Source organism: Tricharina praecox, assembly GCF_024521635.1.
Source record: "Tricharina praecox strain CBS 144465 chromosome Unknown BZA05scaffold_24, whole genome shotgun sequence".
NCBI lineage: Eukaryota > Fungi > Ascomycota > Pezizomycetes > Pezizales > Pyronemataceae > Tricharina > Tricharina praecox.
In genome coordinates this window covers 551,203-572,079 of record NW_026250426.1, presented here as the reverse complement: position 1 = coordinate 572,079, position 20,877 = coordinate 551,203, and the positions used below count along the sequence as shown (strand labels likewise).

Genomic DNA, 20,877 nt, shown 5'->3' with positions numbered 1-20,877 from the left:
AGAAAAGAAAAAAAGAAGAAGAAGAAGAAGAGAAAGAAAGAAAGAGAAAGAAACGCAAAAGGAAATAATCTTGCCGTCTCCGCTGAATGCATGAACGAATTGAATGAATACCTGCCCATTTTCCTCGGCCATCGTGCAAATTTCTTGTATGCATGTAAACCAACGCCAACACCCTACTATGCGTCTACGTCTACGTCTAGAACGTCTACGTCTTCCACCTCCACCATCCCCGCTTCGCCTGTGCCTGTGCCAATGCCTGATCCAGTGCCTGTTCCTGAGCCTCCGCCTGTGCCTCCGCCTGTACCTGAGCCTGCGCCTCCCTCTTTGCCTTCGCGACCGCGTCCTCTTCCTCCTCCTCTGCAAGCGAGACCTCAACCATCACCAAGCCCTTCTCCCCCTCCCTCTCCCTGTCCCCTTCCATCTCCCCCTCCATCTCCCCCTCCCTCTCCCCCTCCCTCTCCACGTCCCTCTCGACTTTCTTCCCGCCGTCGGAGATGTGTCTCGCGACCAGCGTAAGCGGCCGCATCTTCCTATCCCCGTTCTCCCCCGCCACCGCCGCCGCTACCTTCTTCTTCTGCCGCCGGCGACACATGAACCACACCGCCGTGACCGCCAGCGGCACCAGCACGGCGATCAACACGACCATGAGGATGGCGTTGGTGGTGTGCAGGCCCAGTCTTTAATCCGCGGGAAAAAGAAAAAATAATTAGCGGGGGGATGAACGAAATGAATGCAGGTCGAAGTGTAGGCGAGCGGGGAGGGGGAGGGAGGGGGAGCTTACAGCGATTCCTGGAACCCGCCGGTGATGACCGCCGAGCCTGCGGCGGCGACGGCAGAGGCGGTCAGGTTTTGAGCGCCGCCGGCGTTGTCGGAAATACCTAACCCATCGTTTGCGGCCGGACCCTGCTCGGCGGCTAGGGGGTCGGCACGTGGCATCACTCGCGGCGACATCGTATCGGATCGGGCTTAGTTGCTTATATAGTTGCTCCTGGGTAGGGGGAACGAGGGCAGACAGGGAGGGAGCGAAATGTGGATAATATCTATCTCAGATCGGTATGCGGTGGTCGGTATGGCGACGCTGGCTCCGAGATCGAGCGTCGTACAGCCCGGGGGGGCCGGGGAGTGGCCGGGGCGAGGCGGGAGGATCGGCACAAGGAATAGGCGTGATAACTCTTCGGGACTCAAAAACGGGAGTCGGAGGTGTTTCGGAGAGAAAGAGAGAGAGAGAGAGAGAGGAAGGAGAGAGGAAGGACAGATGGATGGATGGATGGAAAGATTGTTAGGGGCGGAGGGGAGAGATGCGGTATAGTTATGTGGAAGCTGACATGATTTCACATGAAGTTTTTGTGCGAGATCTATTTCCGAGCGGAGTTCGCAGCAAACAAACAAACAGCTCAGCCCGCAGGCAGACATATTTGGCTTATCCATCAGCTTCATCATCAGCTTCATCATCAGCTTCATCATCATAATCAGCCACGTTGTAGTAGGTATATGTAATGGAGGGAGGGGGAGGAAGTCCAGTGGCACGAAGTTCCGATCGCATCCAGCCAGACAGGAAATTGGTGAATGGGGCCCTTCAGATCCCGATGCACTCGGGGGCTCATGCAGTGATGCCCGGAAGTTGCTATTCACGGAATCGATAGCTTGGCGGCCGCGGGGCCGTGCTATTTCGGTACCGATGCGGCTCCGGCCGATAGATAAACGCGCAATATATGCAGCGATGGGCCAGTGGTGACAGCGCACCGAAGCTCCGAAGCCGCCGAAATACATAGGTAAATATACATATGTTCGCCGGTGCGGGTGCGGGGCGGGGCGGCGTCGCGACTCACGGGGGGGCTGAAAGCCTGAAAGCCTGAGATGAAAGCCTGAGATGAAAGCCTGAATTTTGAAATGGCCGGTCCAAAAACAGTGGCCAATGAGCGGAGCGGGCAGAATTACTAATTTTGCGCGATCCCCTCCCATGATCCATCTCGAGTCCATCTCGAGTCGAGACTCTCGAGCGATATATTCTTTCCCCCACTCACGCTCAGCCCCGGCGGCCAGGGGCCTTCGTCAGCCGTTCGTTCGGCCGGGTGCTACCATTGCCAGTTTGCCAGTTTCCCCGCACGATCACGATGGTTAGATGGTCACTTTCCTCACAAGAGAAACGACGGACGAACGATCGAACGAAAGCAACAACGAAACCGAAATCGTGGTCCGAAACTTCTAGGATCGCTACATACATAAGCACGGGTCCGGTCTCCGTGGGGAGTGATTGCGCGAATACATACTCTACTCTACCTACAGTAGGTATGTTATTTTTTCTCCCGTTTCGTGTGTGTCTCAGCCCAGAGCCGTGGGAACACCAACATCTCGCACAGATCGGTAACTACTCTACATAGGACCATAGTGACATTCCAACGTACTCTAACTATCTGAGTCAACCCGATACCACCACAACTCCCTCCTCAGCCACCAACCAAGAACCACCAACCTTTCTTCCCAGCCAGCCAGCCAGCCCGTCGGGAGTCCCCCCGGTGCCAGGATAGCAGATTGGGGAATTCCCACACACAGCAAGCCACAGTTGCTGGTATCCAACCAACCAACCAAGCAAACAAGCTCAAACAGCCAAAACAACCCCCCCGGGTCCTCCCCATCCCCCTCACGCCAGAAATACGTGTTAGTCAGTCAGGTGATTTCCATGTCGTAAGCCCATCAAGCCATTTTTTCTTCCTTTTTTTGCTCCGCCGAACAAGCCCACAAGCCCACAAGCCTACGTAGGTGGGTAATCACGATCATGGGTAGGAAAGGTAGGAAGGATTTTAGCGCAATGGAAGGTGGAGGAAGCATGACGAGGAAGGAGGAGCCTGGCGGAGGGATGGAAGATTCCGTTTCGACGACCGGGTCTGGAGGCAGCTGGCAGCAGGCCAGGCAGGCAGGAGTGCGGAACGGCGCGCGCGTAAGCGGTGGCCGTCTTCCCTTTTCCCTTTCCCCTCTTCCCTCTTCCCTCCTCCTCCGCCTAGATACGTAGAGTACCTACCCTACATAGGATACGCCCGTCGCCCGCCCGCCCTTTTCTCCCTAAACTCCGGGAGAGGAGAGAAGAAAAAAACTTGTTTCGAACAACGTTTTGCTTGCCGACACGGAATAGCGTGGCACCTCTCCTCTCCTCTCCCGCTACCCACGTACACACGTACGGTTCTTAGGTGAGAGGCGGGCTGTCTAGGAAGGGGTAGAGTAACTTAGTTACCTGCGAACTTGCCTACTCTGGTGTAGGTAGAGGACGTAGTTATCGGGACTGTGGTGTCGTGTCACTTGACGGCCACTCCGCGCGCCCTGCCCCGCCCCGCCCCGCCCCGCTCACCATCACCAACACCACCAGCACCACCGCCAGCACCACCGCCACCACCTACTCGGTTAGCTAGTTGGAGATGTAGAGTCGAGTAGGTAAGTCCTTAGTTATAGTACTCTAAGGTAAGGGCGAAGGGTTAGATATGTATAGTACTTGTTACCGTATGCTATGCTACGACGGACTCGGGCGTGTCGGCTTGCGGCCGCCGCACGTCCCTCCAGGACTGCCTAGCCTTTGCGATCGGCTCGTAGTTATCAGGGCGCTGGGGGTTCAAACCGGGTTTTCACCGTGTGCACGGGCCACCCATCGCCGCAGTCGGGAAGGTAGGGACTTAGTTATCGCTCCGTATCTTGCATGGGCGACGATGGAACGAACGGACACACGGACCCTCTTTTGTTTGTCGTGTTGGTGCTCTCTTGTTTACCCGTGACAACGCGACGGCCGCCCCTTCGTGTTGGCTTCCCCGAGGGCTTGGTTTGTTGGGTTTTTTTTTCTTTTTTCTTTGATGACGGACGGACACGCGGATGGATGGGGGCGGCTAGGAGCCTTTCTGCCTGTCTGCCGGTTAGGCTAAGGTTGATGGGTGGGGGAGGTCTTGATGGAGATGTGTTTCCAGCTTGCTTACTGGTTCCCAAGCAGGCGGTAGATGCGCAGATGAAACCGAACATCTTCACGATGATAGTGTCGAACATGACGGTCAGGCTGCAACTACCCGTTTCGGGGCTTCGAACATCATCCAGCCCCTTACATGAGTAGGTACTAGAGAAGAGTAGTAGTGTTGTTACATACTCGAAGCATCTCCCAGCATATGACATGGAACGGAGGAAAGGAACATCCTATAGACCTCGCTGGGAAGGAGTCCCGAGTCGCGGCTGGGCACGAGGTCCAGGAGCGGATGATTGGGCTCAGTTGCCCCTCTCCCCCGCCAGGCTCGGCCCGGACTTCCCCAACCTACGGCTCCTCGCTTTCCGCAGAAACGTGGTGTGGATGGAAGGAAGGGAAGGGAACCCCGTCTCCGTGTAGATTCTAGAGTAGCTGGGCGTAACCAGAGTACCAGGTACTTACTCTACTTAGTAGTGGTTGCCTGCCTCGGAAAAGCAAGGTCAGGATGGGAAGGGGCGATCGATCCGGAACGAGGGTGGAAAAAAAAACCTGAGATCCGTTTGGACCACGGCAGGCCGTTAGTTAGCTTCACCATGTGTCAGAATTAGGGGATTGGGGTGATTGGGAATTGGCCGTCAACCGATGGGCGAAATAAGTTCTCGGTGGTGGAAAAGGAAGAAAAAAATGGGGCCTGAGGGGGATTGTTGTTGGTGGCAGAAGGGGGTGGTGTTGTTCGCGATGGTGGTGGTGGTGTTGGTGGTGTTGGTGGTGGAAGGGGCCTAGAACACCGACTTCCGCTTCGACAAGCACAAAGTAGGCAGAAAAGCCCAAAGCAGCTCAGCCGGTGCCCTCACATTTTGCCTGGCCGAAATTGTGCTCGACTATGGATGTACCGTGGCTTGCGTCATGTCATATACTCTATCGCACGGATGTCGTATAGCGAGCAACACCCACCGCCACCACAACCACAACCACCACCTCCACCATCAAAACCCCAGACCAGCCACAGACGCACTCAATCGACAGGACACAAAAAGGAAATCCATCGGTTGGGCGATAACGGATTCGTGCGTCGACGGATTGCCGGTCGACGCTGAACAATCGCAATCGTAATTACGACACATACACAGGCCGGATCACAATGCATTGCGTCAATCAACGCGCTAGGAGCCGGTGGGTGGATGGGTGGGTGGGTGGGGAGAGTACCGATACTCTAGAGTGCCCGGATCAGCAGGGGAGAGGGGAGAGGGGAGAGGGGAGAGGAGAGAGGGGAGAGGGGAGAGGGGAGAGGGGAGAGGGGAGGGAAGCAGAGGCGAGCAGAGCAGAGGAGAGCAGAGTAGCGGAGTAGGGCCGAGTGGTGAAGGATTGGCATATGTAGAGCGGTATGTAGTAGAGTGCGTCGGTGGAGAGCTAACTAATTGGTTGCTAGTAACTACCGGCGGTGGTGGTGGTAGTGGTGGCTTCTGGGGCGGGGCCTGGCCGCTTGGCTCGCACCGCTTGCAAAGTGCAACACCACACCACAGGAACTCACGATCCTTTTCTCTTCACGAATCAGCGCGCGCGAAGCAGCCACATCTGTCTTGCTAAGGATCGGCTTCCTCGATGGGGGCAAAGAAGCAAAAGAAACCCAACCCGTGTTCCCAACGGCCGCAATCCATGTTTTTGTGCCATGTCGTCGAGCCCCCCAATTCCCCACCCAGCTTTTATTTACCCTCTTAGCCAATCCCGGTGGCCAAACAGCCTTCCGAGCGCACCTCCTCCGTCGTCATGCTGCAGCCAACATGTTATTCCCTTGGTCGCGAATGGAATTGCAACTGTTGGATTTCTTTCCCGGCAACGCACTCGTGTTGTCTGTCTGTCTGCCTTCATGCAAAGCACAGGCCTCGCAAATCTGCATTGCAGCTGCCTACTTGCAACTTGCCCTTTCCCCCCTGCGACTGCCCCTTCACGGCGGAGCGAGCGAGCTAAGCAGAAGCAAACGTGCAGATTGAGGAATCGTCTGATGTACCTGCGGTGCCATGTATGTACGCATACCTGGCCGCCTCTAGACTTGGATGATGGTGATGACGATGCCAATGATGGCGGTGGTGCGGAGAAGTGACTTCTGTGTCGCCGGTGGAAAACGACTTCTGAGTCCCCGGTGGAGATGTCTTCTGTGTCTTCAGTGTCGCCGGTGGAAATGTGTCTTCCGTGTCGCCGACTCGCCGGTGGACAAGCGCGGCAGCTCGCTCGGCCGGCGACGACTTCTGATTCTCGGCGACGAAAAGAAACGAAGGGAGGCTATTACCTGTGAGTGCAGAGCTGCTGCGAGCATGCCACAGTAGAGTAACTATAGCCGGTAAGTACTTCTTACGCAAGTACAGTGTACTTACTGACCTACTTGCCCACCCAAGTTACCCTACGCCTATCCGCCTCGGCCAATGCAGTGTACTTGGCTACCTATTTATGCAGCTTCGATGTTACTCGACATGCGTTGTACGCCACTCGTTCTTATGCAGGCTACGGCGCGGTGCGGTTGTGATCTGTCTTGCCGTAACTACACCAGGACGAACAAATACGTGCGACCACTCAGAACTCGGCAGGAAGCCGGTGGTCAATCAGCGTCGCCAGATAGCTGGAAAATAGCTGTGTTCCTTCCCCCCTCCCCCTCTCATAAGGCTCGTCCGAGCGGCACGGACCGCCACAAATGGACCCCTTCACATCACCTCAACGTCCGCAACCATGTGCGATGATGTCGTCGATGCGCACCCGCCCTCACGAGACCACAGAACGGATGCACGGTGGTATGTCGGTCGTATGTGCCCCGGACTCGTTCCTCGAGTCCGATGCGCGATGAGTTGGCTGCCCCCTTCTAGTTCTCGCGAAGGAGGGGTAGAGCGGTAAGTGTGTAGCAGCCACAAATCCTCACTCTGGATGGAATTCCGCCAGCCCCGTAATCACGATAATCGAATCGGATCGTGAGCTGCTGTCGTACATGCGGCACTTTACCTACCGACAACGGCGACGGAACAACCCAACCGTACCCCGTCAGTCATCGTCTCCTCTCCCCCCACCAGCCCTCCTCCCCCCGAAGTTCCGTTGTCATCGTCATCACCATCGTCCAACGACGTCTACGATAGAGTGGAGTGGAGTGTACCCGAACCCCACGCTCGTGGTGCCAGTTGTGTGGCGTCGACGCTCGCTCTCACTTTGCATCCGTCGTTTGCACAGCAGGTCACTCACCCAGCACCCCCTCCCACATGTATGTATTTGTATTTCCACTCTCTCTCCCACCCCCCGCCCCGCCCCCCCTCTCCGGGCATGCACGACACGTCCCGCCCCACCCAGAGACGGCAATTCAAATTCCCCGACCCAAGGAAACGTATGGCGTCATGAGGCAGATAATCTCCGCTTTTAATTTACCCACTGCTATGATGTACCTACCTAGCAGACCCTGCATGCGGGGCGGGGGGCTCAGCGCGGAGCCACAGTGTGGCGGGACGAGATCCACCTACATGTGTAAGCCGGAAGACCAGGCTCGGAACTCGGCGGCGGGGGCTCGGGCCTGATCGACAATGCAGAACTGTAGATCGGGAGGGGAAGTTCGCTGGGTCGGGGTTGTGCCGAGTGATGGGCTGTGAGGTGGCGGGATCAGGGTATCGGGGTATCGTGGCAAGAAAGGGACGCGCGCGATAACCGTACGTGCTGCTATGGCAGCCTCTTATGTAGAAATATCTGCGTACTGCTGTAGCAGCCTCCTGGGCATATGTACGTACCTACTCTACTCTACTGCTGTAGTAGCCATCTACATAGACGCATACCGGTAGACTCGGGCTCTATCCTCCCGAGCAAGTGAAGACGTCTGGGGAAGGAGGAGGGAAGGAAGGAGACAAGAGAAGAGATTGCTCGCGAACAATGCGTACCAGTACGATATAAGCATGGATGAGGAACACTTACCCAACGCAGAAGGACCCTGCTCGAGCTCCACTACTCTACATGCTCTAGTGCACGGATCGACACTGTACCCAGCGAGGTCTCTACTCTACATACATACATACGGGGTCGGGGGGTCGGGAGGGCACCGATCGCCGATCCTCCCGCACGAAGAAGAAGACGGTTCCCGAGTGATCCTTCATGCTCATGCTCATGCTCATGCGTGATGTGATGTGATATGATGTGGCCGGATGGTACTAGGTAGCAGTTACTCGGCCGGGATGGGATGAGATGGGATGAGATGGGATGGGTCGGTGGGCGTTGTCACCGACTCACCAACTCACTCATACTTGCTCTCGCGGCGAGCTGGTCAGCGACGATTCCGCCGCGTCTTGTTCTGAGGATAAAACTGTGAGTATTTGAGATCCCGAGTAGTTGCACCCACGGGCCACGGCTGCGCACGGACTTGGAAAGTCTTGCGGAATTGCACACGGGAGCGCTCTGGAGTATCGTGGGGGATGACATTCGTACATGGAATCTCACTCGCTCTGTTCGGGATTCTGGGATTCCGGGATCCCTGTGGAGTGGTTACTTACCTTGTATCGGTAGCTTGTAGCAGGTAGTTAGCCGAACATGAGCGGAAGCGGCGGCGAGATCCCAGAGACGAGACTAGAACCGTGCAGAATTCGACTTCAGGGCCCCTACGCGGCAACTGCCAACAAAACAGATGGCGCACGACGACGACGAAGCTTGCCACCAGCCGCCGGCGGCTAGATGTACGCAGTATGTACGCAGTATGTACATGCAAAGGAGATGGATCCACCGACGCCCGTGCAAGCAAGCAAGAACTTCCATTAAAATACCGAAATTGATCTGATGTTCATATCTATTGACTGCGCATAGCACGTAATGCCTATTGTCTTTTGACGAGTTGAAAATTCCATTTGGTTGTGCAATGTCGCAGGGCAAAATGGGTGAGTTGGAAATTGTTTTGGGACGGCGGGTGTGTGATTTGTGTGAACGTCGGCTGCTGTCGAGTGATTTCCGTGTCACTGCGTGTTTTCATCCGTGCTTTGTCTTTTGAGGAGCTGGTGACGCTGGATGGCTTCTACTACCTATTCCATATCTTTGCTCTCTGAAACTTCCATTATGTAGAAAATGGTTGTGCTGAACCAACCAGCTTTTTGTCTGAAATTCTTCGCTCGCCGGAACGCGAAAGTCCCTCATGCCTCGTCTTATTTACAAAACCAACCATAAGGGTGGAGACTCCCACATCTCACCACATTGTAGCCAGGAAGTAGAAGAGCAACCCTCTCCGCAAATCTTCTCGGCTTATATGGCCTACTTTTCGAGATATAGTTACCGGGGTGAGTACATTTGCGTAACCATTTTGTAACTCTAACTCTAAGTCTAAACCTACGATCCATGGGATAGGCCACAGAGTATTTGAAGAGCTTAGGGCAGTATTCTACATGGTCCAGCCCGTCCGTTTTCAGGCTTGGACGGAACCAGGCTGTTTGGTGCAGCCTGTCCAAATGCCTGGGTTGGACGGGGCAGTCGCGAGGAGATGTTGTACGCTCCATGTAAGGAGGGCGTAGAGTAGGTAGTTGTTACAGCCGAAACTATGTTCGTAACATAGAGAAGCTCTCCCTCTTGCATTCATTCAAATGTCGCCGTATGATTTCATTTCAGCTGTACTATGTACCATTCTTGGCAGTCGACTGCAATCCGTCCCATCCGACCTTACCGGTGGACTACCTAGTCCGTCCAGCACACACCCTCGGACGGACTGAATGAATTAGAAGAGGATTCTCGGGCTTTTCGCAGAATCCATTACAATATGTACAAATCCAACTAAAGCTCGTCTGCTCGCCAACGAAAATCGTACTCAGCACCATCATCCTCACCCTTACTGTCTGCCTCAGTGTCGGTAAGTTGTTCGGGTGTTTCTCGAGCTTGATTGGTAATGACACGGAGTGCAACATCGTTGCAGTGAAGAAACCGAGAAAACCAGCCCGCAGAGAATCGAAATTTGACCGTGGTAGAAGGACAAATCTCTTGAAACAACCGCTTCGAGGTATGCTCAAACCACTTGCGGCGCACAACTCGTCCCAGTCTCCGCCGCTCCGCAAACGCCTGCACAAGTTGTTCCTCAAGATCTTTCCACCGTGAGGAAAGCTGCCGTATACGCTGTTTCTTTTGATCTGCTTTAAGCAATAGCTCTTCGTTCTGTTGGTAAGTTCTCAGCGATTAGAAACAAGCTCTCCATAGATTATGTAATAGTCTGATGGTCTTAGAGCATACCTTCTTCCACTTTGTAACTTGGTTTAGTTGCTTGAGGCGAAACCGTACACATACTTCCCGTCTTGTAGGTTTTCGTGTCCCACCTTTCCCCTCATCCACCCGTCCGTGTTCTGCCAAGGAGAATACTCCGAGCTTGAACTCAATTGTTCGACATCGTTTGGCTCTGGAAGGAGAGGCGGCTGGAGGGGGAAACCGACGCGGGGCAACTGCGATGGGCTGTTTCCGGGGCCCTGGTCGAAGTTTGACCTTAACCGGTGAACGCGTGCAGGGTGGCCTGGCCGGATCGGTAGATAGCATTAAGGAATCTTGATCGTTCATTATGGTCAATAGCTGCATTGTTGTGAGGAGATGTGAGGAGGATAGTATCGTGTAGGTGTAGTTGACGATACTGCCAGCTACAGAGTCGTGTTCAGCTGTATGAAGATAGCTGCCAGCCCCTGAAGGCTGAACACCTGACGTTGCATGATTGCTCGGCGCGCTAACCATAGGTGCGCTAGCTTGCGCTTACATGCATTATCAGGAGTGTTTATAGGCATAACTCTCACAAGTCACGAGAGATCATACGGTAGTCCAGTCCCGTTTATAGGCCGGGGCGGACTGGACTGGATCATGTAGAACACTGAGCAGGAGTGACCCTGGCTCATCAATTCAGTGCCTACCTCCTCCTATCGTCTCCTCTCGCCTGTCTCTTCCACTAGGGCCATGAAGTGGGAGTCGCACTTTAGAGAGAACGAATTAACGAGTGCGAGGCCATGAACCGCGCGGATCTCAAGCGCCCGAAGCGCGATACTCGCGCTCCAATAGCTGTACTGAACATCAATCGTGGGTCCATCCCCATTGCAACCTGTAGTCGTCTCAACAGGTCTTTAGTGTACTGGCATATGCATAGATTTCATGAAGGATCAGGCCTGCGTACGGAAGGCGCCAAGAGGGATGGGTCTCCACCTCATTCTGGCATTCTGCAGCGATCGGAAGCACACCTAGATACCTGCCATCGTATGGCTCTACGCATGCTAGACAGCATCCAGATCGCAAGAGCTCGAATGCGGCGATCGACGGCTCGAACGCGGTCAAGATCGGATGGCGGAACTGAATGCCGACAGGCGAGTTTGCAAACATGAACGGTGAACCCTTGATGAGGCTCGCACATTCGCAACTCAGCACCATATGTATCCGACGGCCCGCGCAGGCTCGGGATCTGTTCAACCTGCCGATAAACTTACCGGCCAGAAAGTGGTAAAGATTGCGCATCAGAACGGAGTCAGTATTGGTATACCGATTCACCCTGGATTGGGGAAGGAGGAAGTCGTTCGGTTGAACTCACAGTTGTTGGAAGGAGGAAGTGCATAAGGAGTGCTGCTTGATGCCGAGGAGTAAACGTCCCCAATGTACAGATCAAGAGGAAAGAATGGATCTACGTGCGTGCCGTTCGGCGTTCCCGCGTTCCAAGACAACCTCCAAAAGGGACGGAATATGTGCAAGTGCCAGCGCACTCGGATAAGCTCAGTTATATATGACAGTCCAGCCTCGTGCATTCGCTCGGACGCCGAAAAGAGCACCTACATCCCCTCTATAAAAGGAGGATCCAGAGAGAGAGAGATCTTCCTGTTTTATTTCGCATGCAACCCATCTAGACTATGACGAACCCACGACCTCCGTTTCCTGTCCGCCCTGGCCAGTCGAGGTGAAAGCCCCGGTACCGACCAGTTTGATGCGGCGCCCCACTTCCCCTACCCATCCGCCTTGGGCTGACAAAAGCGAAATAAAAGGAGGATCCGAAAGTGTTGCTCAATGTAAGACATTCACGACCGGATGACTGCTCATGACGGGCAGCACACTGTATATCCGAATTCTCAGAACCGCAAAAACGTCCCCAGAGTCCCAGACTGTGCTTGCTTACATGCTCTGGGCCGCACGCTCTAAAGACTGCAAAATATCCCACCACGCAGCCCAGCCCATGAAACTGGATACGAACACGCAACCCAGATTCTGATTTCGCTGATCTAAACGGCTCCCATCCAGATTCCAATACTTTCCATCAGAAGCGATGCGTAAAAGGGCTCACCAGCTGTACTATTACGAAAGGGGGCGCGAAGTCTTGAACGCCTAATGCAATGAAGTTCCCATCACACGTGCTGAACAAAAACGATTGACATAATACGTTGTGCCACATCCGCCAACCCTTGGTCGAATTCAGTTCAGTTTCGGCCGAATCGAACCGGTATGATATGTATGAACTGTTTGTATATGTACACAGTCAGGTATACGGAGTCCACGCCTGATTCTTCAGGCCCGGGCCCAAGTCCTGAGCCGAACACGACCTATTTCTGCCCGCGGATCACAAGTTATAAGTTACAACGGCCCACATATCTGTGCATCCTGTGAAACCGTTCGGTTATTATCAATGGGGGATGGGGAGGGGGGAGGGGCATACGCATTCAAGTCTGCCAGCCCCACCATCCCCGCGAGTCAAAGGCAGGCTAGTCAACCGATGGGCATAAGTCAAATATTGCACTTATGACATGTACCATGTAGGCCTTCATAACCCCTCTATATACCAACACTTTTTTCGCATACTCGCTCAACACTACTGCTCTCAGAGTCTCAGTCACTCAGGGGGGGATGCGGCACTACCGAACCCCCCAAACTGTTGGCTGCTTGTTTTGCTGCCTATTTTGGCCGTTTGACATCTGATCGTCTCGAAAAAAGAACTAGGTCTAGCTTAAAGCTGAGTAAGTTTCCCAGGTGAGCAGGAAAATACCTATCTAGGTATCTCGTTGCAGTTTTGGAATCGTTTCAACTTTCATCATGCAGTCACATAGGTACCTAGGTACGGCATTCAGTTCACCGAAAAAGAGGACGGACTCTAACCCGTTGATTCAATTGCATAGAGTACAACGCCAACCAGTGAGATCCTCACTGCTATCGTGCTACCGGAAGGAAAAGGTTATTTTATTCCATGCAGTGCCAGTGACTGCAAAAATTAACAAACTGCTCGACATCTGCACCATAGTAACTTGAGATCGATAAATGCCTCCTTCCTATGGACGGAATGTGTAGCCAGCCTGACATATCCAATCAATAAACCTTGCAGTGGACCAACAGCCACCGCCAGTGTCCATGTACTAGGTATACGGTATACCTACTGCGGACGGCCACCTGCATTTCCTCACACACCATCACTCGCCGTGTGCCATTTCTGTCTGTAACTGCCATGATATACCTGGACATAGCACGATCGACTGCGATGAAGATTAAACTTCCAAAAAGCAATCCCAGGTGCATGCAGCACAACCAAACCAGGAACGGATGAGCTGGAAGCCTGGAAGCCTGGAACGAAAAGCTTTTCATCCATCAATCCATGATTCATCCCCTTTTCCGCAGTGGAGGATGATGACGGCGTGTGTACACTGTATGTAGGTGTGTATGTACATACGCATCCTGAAACTGCATCTGGGAAGAAATACGGTTCCCGCACGAGTCCAACGTATCTACCTAGGTATGTATGGTATGTACGCAATGCCCACCCACGCTCCACCCGTGTCTAGTTTTGTCCAGTTTTGTCTGGACGGAAGCTGACCGTATCTATGCGCATCAGCACCAGCAGCATCAGCACCAGCAGCACCTACTCTAGCTCTCCGCCCGCCAGAATCGAAGGATCGATCATCGATGCAACTGCAAGTCTGCAATACTGCAAGTCTGCAAGTCTGCAACAGAACTCTCCGCGCGCCCTCGCGCGCCCAATAACCGCCGTTGCCAAGCAGGCAGGCAGGCTCCGAATCCGAGTCCGAGTGCGACAAGCTTCACTGTGCTGCAAACCACGTACTCTATAGTAACTACCCGTGCCAGCTCTTGCTGCTATGTGTACATACTGTGACTGCTGCTGCTGATTCACCACCAAAACTGAGCCGGTCGTGCTCGGAATGTTTCAATGTACGCCCATCCCGCACGCACTGCACTGCATCGCGTAGCTGGGTATGTATCCGCCTGTTCGGGAGGAGGGGGCGTATATGTAGTACTGGACCTATGTGAGTGTGTATGTGTGTATGTGTGTATGTGTGTATGTGTGTATGTGTGTACCGGCACGGCGGTCGTGATCACGCGCGGGGGGCTTTTAGTCGTAGAAAATGAGAGTCGGTGCGATCGATCCGGCTCGGCGGGCAGATTGAGTCACGGAGTTCAACTATGTATGGACTCTGCCTGTTTCGGCCACGACATAGATTCCTTCTTCCAGCGTAGGTAACTGGCCTGGCGGATCCTGGTGTACCTATTCACAAGCCATCACCCGCTCTCTCCGCTCCGCACGGGGTGCTTTTTTCTTTTCTTTCCTTTTCTTCCTTCGCCGTGATGATAATGGTGATGATGATGTTGTACGCACCAGCACGCAGCACACATCACGCAGTACGCTTATCGGTGACGAATCGCAAGAAAGAAAGAAAGAAAGAAAGAAAGCAAAAAAAAAGGAGTCCTCCCCTCCTCCTCATTCCCACGGATCGCAGCAGCACAAATCGGAACCACCACCACCACCACTGGCTGACCCTACTCTTGGCTGGCCTGGAACTCTGACTCGTCCGCGATTCGGACTTGATCTCGGTTCATCTGGATCCTGTTCCAAAAGTGAGCGAGCGAGCGAACGAGGAGACTGGCGATGCGTTGAAAAGAGTATGTATGTATGCATAGCTTGGCTGCTTGGGCAACTGCGGATTGGGTGCGTGCTTTCTTTTTTCTTTTTTCTTTGCTTTTCCGTTGTCCGGTTGATTTGTCCTATCTACTCTACATGTGATACTGGAGTGACTGACGGACGGATGCGAAGCCCGGCTTTTGGCACGCGACAGAACTGGACTGGACATGATTGCGCGTTTGGTCACTGGTGAATGGATGGCTGGCTGGCTGGACTGGCTGGAGCGATGAAAAATGAGTCTGTATGTATGTGAGTATGTATGTAGAGGATGTATTATGCACGGGGCGGTGGAGTACTTACAGTTAGAGTGTCGTTCGGGCCACAAAAGACTCAAGAATGTCTCGTGGCACGGAGAATACTTTACCAAACAAATAGCACTTTGATTGCCAGCTTACGCCGCCGCCACCACCTTGCGTATAGGTGAGTACTTTTGCGAGACAATCACGACAAACAAAACATTGCATACGGTGTAGTCCCCCCCAAGTACTCTACCTACTAACTAACTGCCTAGGTGTTGGACGGATACGGAATGACTACCGCCGGTGGTGGGGCGGGAGCTTGGAGGGGGATGTCCGATGCTGTCCCACGCATTCTGTCACTGCTCGTGGTTGCTTTTCTACGAGGACACATCGAGGAGCAGAAGCTGAAGATGGATGTGCTCCGCCGCCGCCGCCGTGACGCCGTCTGCTCGGTAGGACGCCAATATTGCACTCGGGTTGTTTGATTCCCCCATCAGTCACAGCTGAGTGAGGTCACTACTTACTCTACTATCTATCTGGTGCGTACACCGCAGCTGGGAGGAGGGAGGGGAGTGACGGATTTGCCAACAGTGAAGACTCGACTCCGAAACTCGATGGGGGGTGGGAGGGCATCCGCGCGTCAATGCCCACCACCACCACCCCCTTCCGGTGTCCAGGGCGCCACAAGATCGGTTCCGAAGCATAGCAGAGGTTCCTATGGTCCACGAGAAAAGGAATCTGAGATCGAACTGCATCTACTACCCATACATACGCGCTCCGGCCATCGAATGGAAACACTTCGATCCATCCTGCATCCTCGCCGCCCGCCCACCCGCCCCGCCCGCCTTTCCAACCGACCACCAACCAGCCAACCTACCGACCAACCACTTTGCTATATTACTCTAAATACTTAGATACATTCCTATCACATCTCACAACGGCCGGTCGTGTCTTGCCTCTCACTAATAGCGCGCACTCCCCAATCGCAGCTTCGCAGCTTCGTTCTCGCAGAGCTCGCTCATCGTTCAGATCCCTCACGGTGCGGAGCGTGACTGGGGGGTCGGGGTCGGGGTCTCGCCGCGGAACTTACCACATCTACAGGGGGAGTGGGGTCTGCTATTAGAGGAGAGACATCCGATCTGAACCCCCGCCACGCCGCCGCCCAATTGACCAGTGGATGATTGGCCTTTCCCTTCCCTTCAAGAAAGAGAAAAAAAAGCAAACGGCCATCTCCATCAAGCAGCAGCCCCCCGATTCCCCTTCCCCTCCCCACCTCCCCCTGTCAAGTCGAGTCTCGACTAATTCTCTTGGAAAAGAAGGCGGAGGCCACGCCGTTAGCCGTCGTCCGCCGCCTGCCATGGCCGCTGCGACCATTCGGGCATGGGTTCTTTGGGGGCTGGCCTGGGCGAGGCTTGTTTGGGTGGGCTATTGTGCGAGCACATGCGGGCCGAGACAAGGACTGACGATGGCCGTGCTCTGTCTCTGTCTGTCTCTCTGTCTTCCCCCCCGCCCCCATGTGCTTCAGGCAGCCCCACCCCAGCCCGCACAACAACGAGGAGAGAAAGCAGCGGAAAAAAAGCAAAAATGCTTAAGCTTATTTACGCTCCGAGCGAGAGCGTGGCGAGAGCGTGGCGAGCAAGTGGACGTCGTCTGCGTGCTTCCGGACAGCTTCCCGGGGTGGATTCGAGCGTGCGAGCTGCGAGGGTGTGCGGAATCCGGGATCCAAAACACATGGCCATACTCGATATCCCTCAATCGAGATGCTACATGCTAGTTAACTATACATACTCTAGTATGTACATATAACTGCGAGCTCTAGAGTCTTGTTAGCACTGCTTCATAGATCGAGCGGATCGGGCGGGGCGGCTCGGCGCGGGGCGCGGTGAGGAGGTGGAGGAGGAGAAGGAGATTACAGAAGCGCATGCTGCCGGCCAAGAGAAGGGCCGGAGACGAGCACCGGTAACTACTCTACTTAGTGTAGCGAATACATCGCATGGCGGAGTGAGGAACGCGGACGGTAACTATATAGTAGTACGGTGTTATAGTACTTACCCAATTCTCGGGATCTCACGAACCGTGACGGGGGGTGGTTGTACTTACATATGTGTGATATGGATGTGGATTCCAGCCACGGACGGGACGTCTCTGTGCGTCTCGCACCACCCCAGCCAGCCAGCCAGCCAGCCAGCCAGCCGTAGCCAGATGGGTGGTATGATGGTGATACCTACGGACGCCTCGAGCCCGAGCTCTCTCCCTCACATGCTTCCAACCACCTCCACCACCACCACCACCACCGCAGCCTCCATCCGCACTTCCCCCAACTCTATCCGCATCCGCACCATCCGCACCATCTCCACGGGTGCAGAACTGCAGAACTGAGAAAAGCCCTCCCTCGCTCGCTAGAGTAGCATCTCCAGCCCCACCCAAGTCTCAAGTTCCAACTACTGTCCCCCCTCCCCCCCTCCTCCCTGCCATCCCGCAGGTGGAGGCCCACCTGTTACCTGCCAACCTGCCAACCTGACAATAGAGTACGGTAGGTTGTAAAAACCTCCGGCCAAAAAACTAAAACTGTGTAAAAGCCAAAACCAAAACTTGTGTGCTGCAAGCAATCGGATTTACCTATCTGTGTATCTTGCCCCGCCAACAAGTGCACCCATCCAAGAACCGCGACCCAAGGACCCAAGTGTGTATGTAGTGTAAAAAGAAGAAGCAGAAGAAGCAGAAGAAGCAGAAGCATCCCAGCCCAGCCCAGCCCAATCCAAACATAATGCTGATGATGCTGATGCTGATGCTGATGCTGAACGAGGATTCCGTGTGGATGGATGGATCCCTGGTTTCGCTCTGGGCTGCAGGATGGGTGAGGGAGGGGCGTCGGGACCACTGCACCCAGCGGCGGGGAGAGGTGTGCATTGTGCAGAGGAGATGGAGGGTAGAACTATCATACATCGATACATCAATACGATACATCGATATCGAGCGTGAAGAAGCAACACACAACTACCCTAACCTGCCTTACTTATGGACTTATGTATGCACTCTACTCTAGGTATATACCTTAGTAGGTATTGGCAGTGATTGCCCGCCCACCTGCTTGGCTGATCCCCCCTCCCCCTCCCTCCACCGCCCCCTCCACCACCACCACCACCACCACCCTCTCCACAACGAACCAACGGAAAAGCCGTAGGCCTGTAGCACGTACCCAGGTCTGCGGTACCGTGGTCCGTACTCCATCCTCCACCGCACCGAAGATGGGGCACGCAGCACGCAGCACGCTTCCCGCCGCCACCACCACCGGTTTGCTCCTGGCAATTCGATTCGAAAGGAAACTGAGCCAGCGGAACAAAAACTCAAGGAAAGAAAAGCTCAAGAAAAGCAACGAAAATGAAAGGAAAGCAACGAAAAGGAAAAAGAAACCTCCGCCGTCGCCGTCGGTTGCAGGTTTGCACCTACTCACTCTGCGTACTCTAGGTACATATCGCAACGCTAAATAGTGACCGGCCACCCCAATCAGAATAACCAGAGCAACGAACCAGAGCAACCAGAGCACCCTACATATCATGTAACTAACGGCTACCGCCCAATGCCCCCAGAAATGGATGATGGATGATGGATGATGTGCGTTTGATAACCATGTGCCCACCTCGAGTTGGGGCGATTTTGACGCAGTCAAGACAAGACAAGACGAGACAAGAGGAGGCCCCAGTGTACATACCTAGTGCCCACATAACGACGATCACATATGATGTATGATATGATTATATGTATGTAGGAAGTATGTACGTGGGATCCCATGTGGTTAAAATGTGTTCAACCAGCAGCAGAAGTCATAGAGCCATTGTGCGTGCGTGTATTTGTATTTCTGTGTGTATGTGTGTGTGATGTATTGATTACGAACCGACCATTGATGTGTGTCGCGACTCCCGACTCCCATCTCCCATCTCCCATCATCTTTCCGGCGAGTCCATGGTCAAAATTCCTTGTCTTTTTCATCCATCCATCCATCCATCCATCCAACCATCCAACCTTCAAACCCTTCGGTCCCCGGTGATCCCCCAAGTTCCAACCAACATGCATGTAGATACCAGATCCAAAACAGAGCGCCAAAAAATAAAATAAAATAACTCCCGATCACCGTCCGAAAAGCAAGGCCTATGATTGCGCGGCCTTGCACGCCCCCCCATGCCCCCCGTGCCCCATCCTCCGCGTATTTCCTTCCCCATTCCCCTCCCCCTCCCAGGAAAAAAAATGAAAAAAGACAAAGGAAAAAAAACGTAGAGCACATATACCCATAAATACACCTCCCTCCAAAAATCCATGAACCAAAAGATAAAATTCGAATGGAAGGGGGAGAAAAAAAAGAATCAAAAAAGCAGACTCGAGGCGCCAGTATTTTTGAAGAGAAATGAGGCAACGAAAAAAAAAGAACGAAGTGTATCGTGATCCCACTCCCCCCAACCAAATAAGTTGAACCAAAAGATATAGACGCTCCAAAAAAAAAACCAAGAACGAGAAAACCCATCTGCCAATTCACACTGACTCCAGCACCGAACCCCACGAGGCTAATTGTATGTACAGCGCCATTTTGTTGGAACGACGCACGGCCTAGCCACAAGCCAAACACAAAAAGCAAGGAAAGAACCCAGAATAATACATGTATAGAAGTCGGAATGATGATGATAGCGAAATGGGCGGTTGGTAGAGGCAATGGTCTTATAATCGCTCAGACTTGACGATCACCGAATTCCCGAGGTGGTGGGGGACAGGGGAGGAGGAATGGAGGCCGCTCTGTCGTAGTGGAAGCTGGTGATGACGTTGAAGCTGCGGCTGGTGCTGTTGTTGCTGCTGCTGATGCTGCGACCGCTGATCGTAGGGCGGCGATCGTTGTTCCTGCTTCTGCTGCTGCTGAGCAGCGGCTTGTTTCGCATCAGAGGCCTTGCCGCAACCTTTGACAAGACGATGTCGCTGTGGATATGTATTAGTCTTCAACGACCTCATTGGACCATGTGCTGTAGGGTAAAAAATAAAAACTAACCTTGAGAGCGTCTTTACGACTAAAGCTCTTCTCACAGTTGTCGCAGGGGAAAGGCTTCACCGCCAGATGTATGCGTTTGTGGCGTTTCAGATCATGGTTACGGCTGAAGCTCTGCGGGCATTGGTCGCACTTGAAAGGTCTATCCGGTTGAGGATGGTGAAGCGAACCAGGGTGGTGGTGGTGGGTCATCTGTCCCATCCCCAAAGCCATGCCCGGAAGCTGGTAAGGCAACCTGTACTGCGGTTGCGGCTGAAGTGGCAACAGAGGTGGGGGGTAATTGTTGTTGTTGGCTGCCGACGGGGGTCGAGTCATCGTTGAAGACGTGGTGGGGGTGGTGGGCGACATCTGTCGTAGTGGCGCCGATGAATGATGATATGAGAGTGATGGAGAAGATGATGAGGTCGAGGCGGTGGTGTAATAAGAAGGTGCGGGTGGTGGGGGGAGGCCAGCGTTATGTGGAGAATAAGTGTCGTGGGTGGGCTGCAGCGGCTGACTATTTATGGCATTGTGGTGGTGGTGCTGTTGCTGCTGCTGCTGCTGCGTGGTTGCAGTACCACCATGCCCTCCGCCATGCCCTCCACCAATGTTGTAGGGTGAAGAAGCGTAAGAACTATTGCTCCCCTGCCCAATCGATGGCAGGCTGCTTAAGGGTGCTGCTGCAGCAGGAAGGCTGGTGTGAGTACTGCTGCTGGTCAACCCCATGCTGTTGACGGTGGGATATGAAGCTCCATTCGCATCGTACGGTGAAGACGGCAGCATTTCACCGGTGGCAGGG

The 20,877-nt window shown here is 53.9% G+C and overlaps 6 protein-coding genes across 6 annotated transcripts; 2 read left to right on the top strand and 4 right to left on the bottom strand.

The window, feature by feature from the left end:
* BZA05DRAFT_458625 (uncharacterized protein) lies at window positions 1-951 on the bottom strand (the record flags this gene model as incomplete). The annotated part of the gene is made up of 2 exons (XM_051487612.1): window positions 1-677; window positions 782-951. 2 exons carry the CDS (start codon window positions 949-951, stop codon window positions 206-208), a joined length of 642 nt encoding a protein of 213 aa, XP_051336834.1. The 3' UTR covers window positions 1-205.
* Window positions 837-1,823, bottom strand: BZA05DRAFT_141300 (uncharacterized protein). Its single transcript, XM_051478899.1, has one exon. The coding sequence runs from the start codon at window positions 1,768-1,770 to the stop codon at window positions 967-969; it is 804 nt and encodes a 267-aa protein (XP_051336833.1). The 5' UTR covers window positions 1,771-1,823; the 3' UTR covers window positions 837-966.
* A 7,558-nt stretch (window positions 1,824-9,381) lies between these two features.
* BZA05DRAFT_421131 (uncharacterized protein) lies at window positions 9,382-10,408 on the top strand (the record flags this gene model as incomplete). Its single annotated transcript, XM_051485678.1, has 5 exons — window positions 9,382-9,429; window positions 9,707-9,776; window positions 9,924-10,014; window positions 10,067-10,081; window positions 10,219-10,408. 5 exons carry the CDS (start codon window positions 9,382-9,384, stop codon window positions 10,406-10,408), a joined length of 414 nt encoding a protein of 137 aa, XP_051336832.1.
* Window positions 10,409-16,427: 6,019 nt separating this feature from the next.
* BZA05DRAFT_421130 (uncharacterized protein) lies at window positions 16,428-17,449 on the top strand (the record flags this gene model as incomplete). Its single annotated transcript, XM_051485677.1, has 5 exons — window positions 16,428-16,490; window positions 16,681-16,774; window positions 16,914-17,087; window positions 17,199-17,279; window positions 17,370-17,449. 5 exons carry the CDS (start codon window positions 16,428-16,430, stop codon window positions 17,447-17,449), a joined length of 492 nt encoding a protein of 163 aa, XP_051336831.1.
* Window positions 17,450-18,947: 1,498 nt separating this feature from the next.
* Window positions 18,948-19,684, bottom strand: BZA05DRAFT_141275 (uncharacterized protein). The gene has a single exon (XM_051478898.1). It carries the CDS (start codon window positions 19,587-19,589, stop codon window positions 19,038-19,040), a length of 552 nt encoding a protein of 183 aa, XP_051336830.1. The 5' UTR covers window positions 19,590-19,684; the 3' UTR covers window positions 18,948-19,037.
* Window positions 19,685-20,546, bottom strand: BZA05DRAFT_458621 (uncharacterized protein; the record flags this gene model as incomplete). The annotated part of the gene is made up of 2 exons (XM_051487611.1): window positions 19,685-20,032; window positions 20,103-20,546. Coding segments are annotated over 2 exons (696 nt in total), but the record flags the coding sequence as incomplete, so codon positions are not given.
* Window positions 20,547-20,877: the final 331 nt, after the last annotated feature.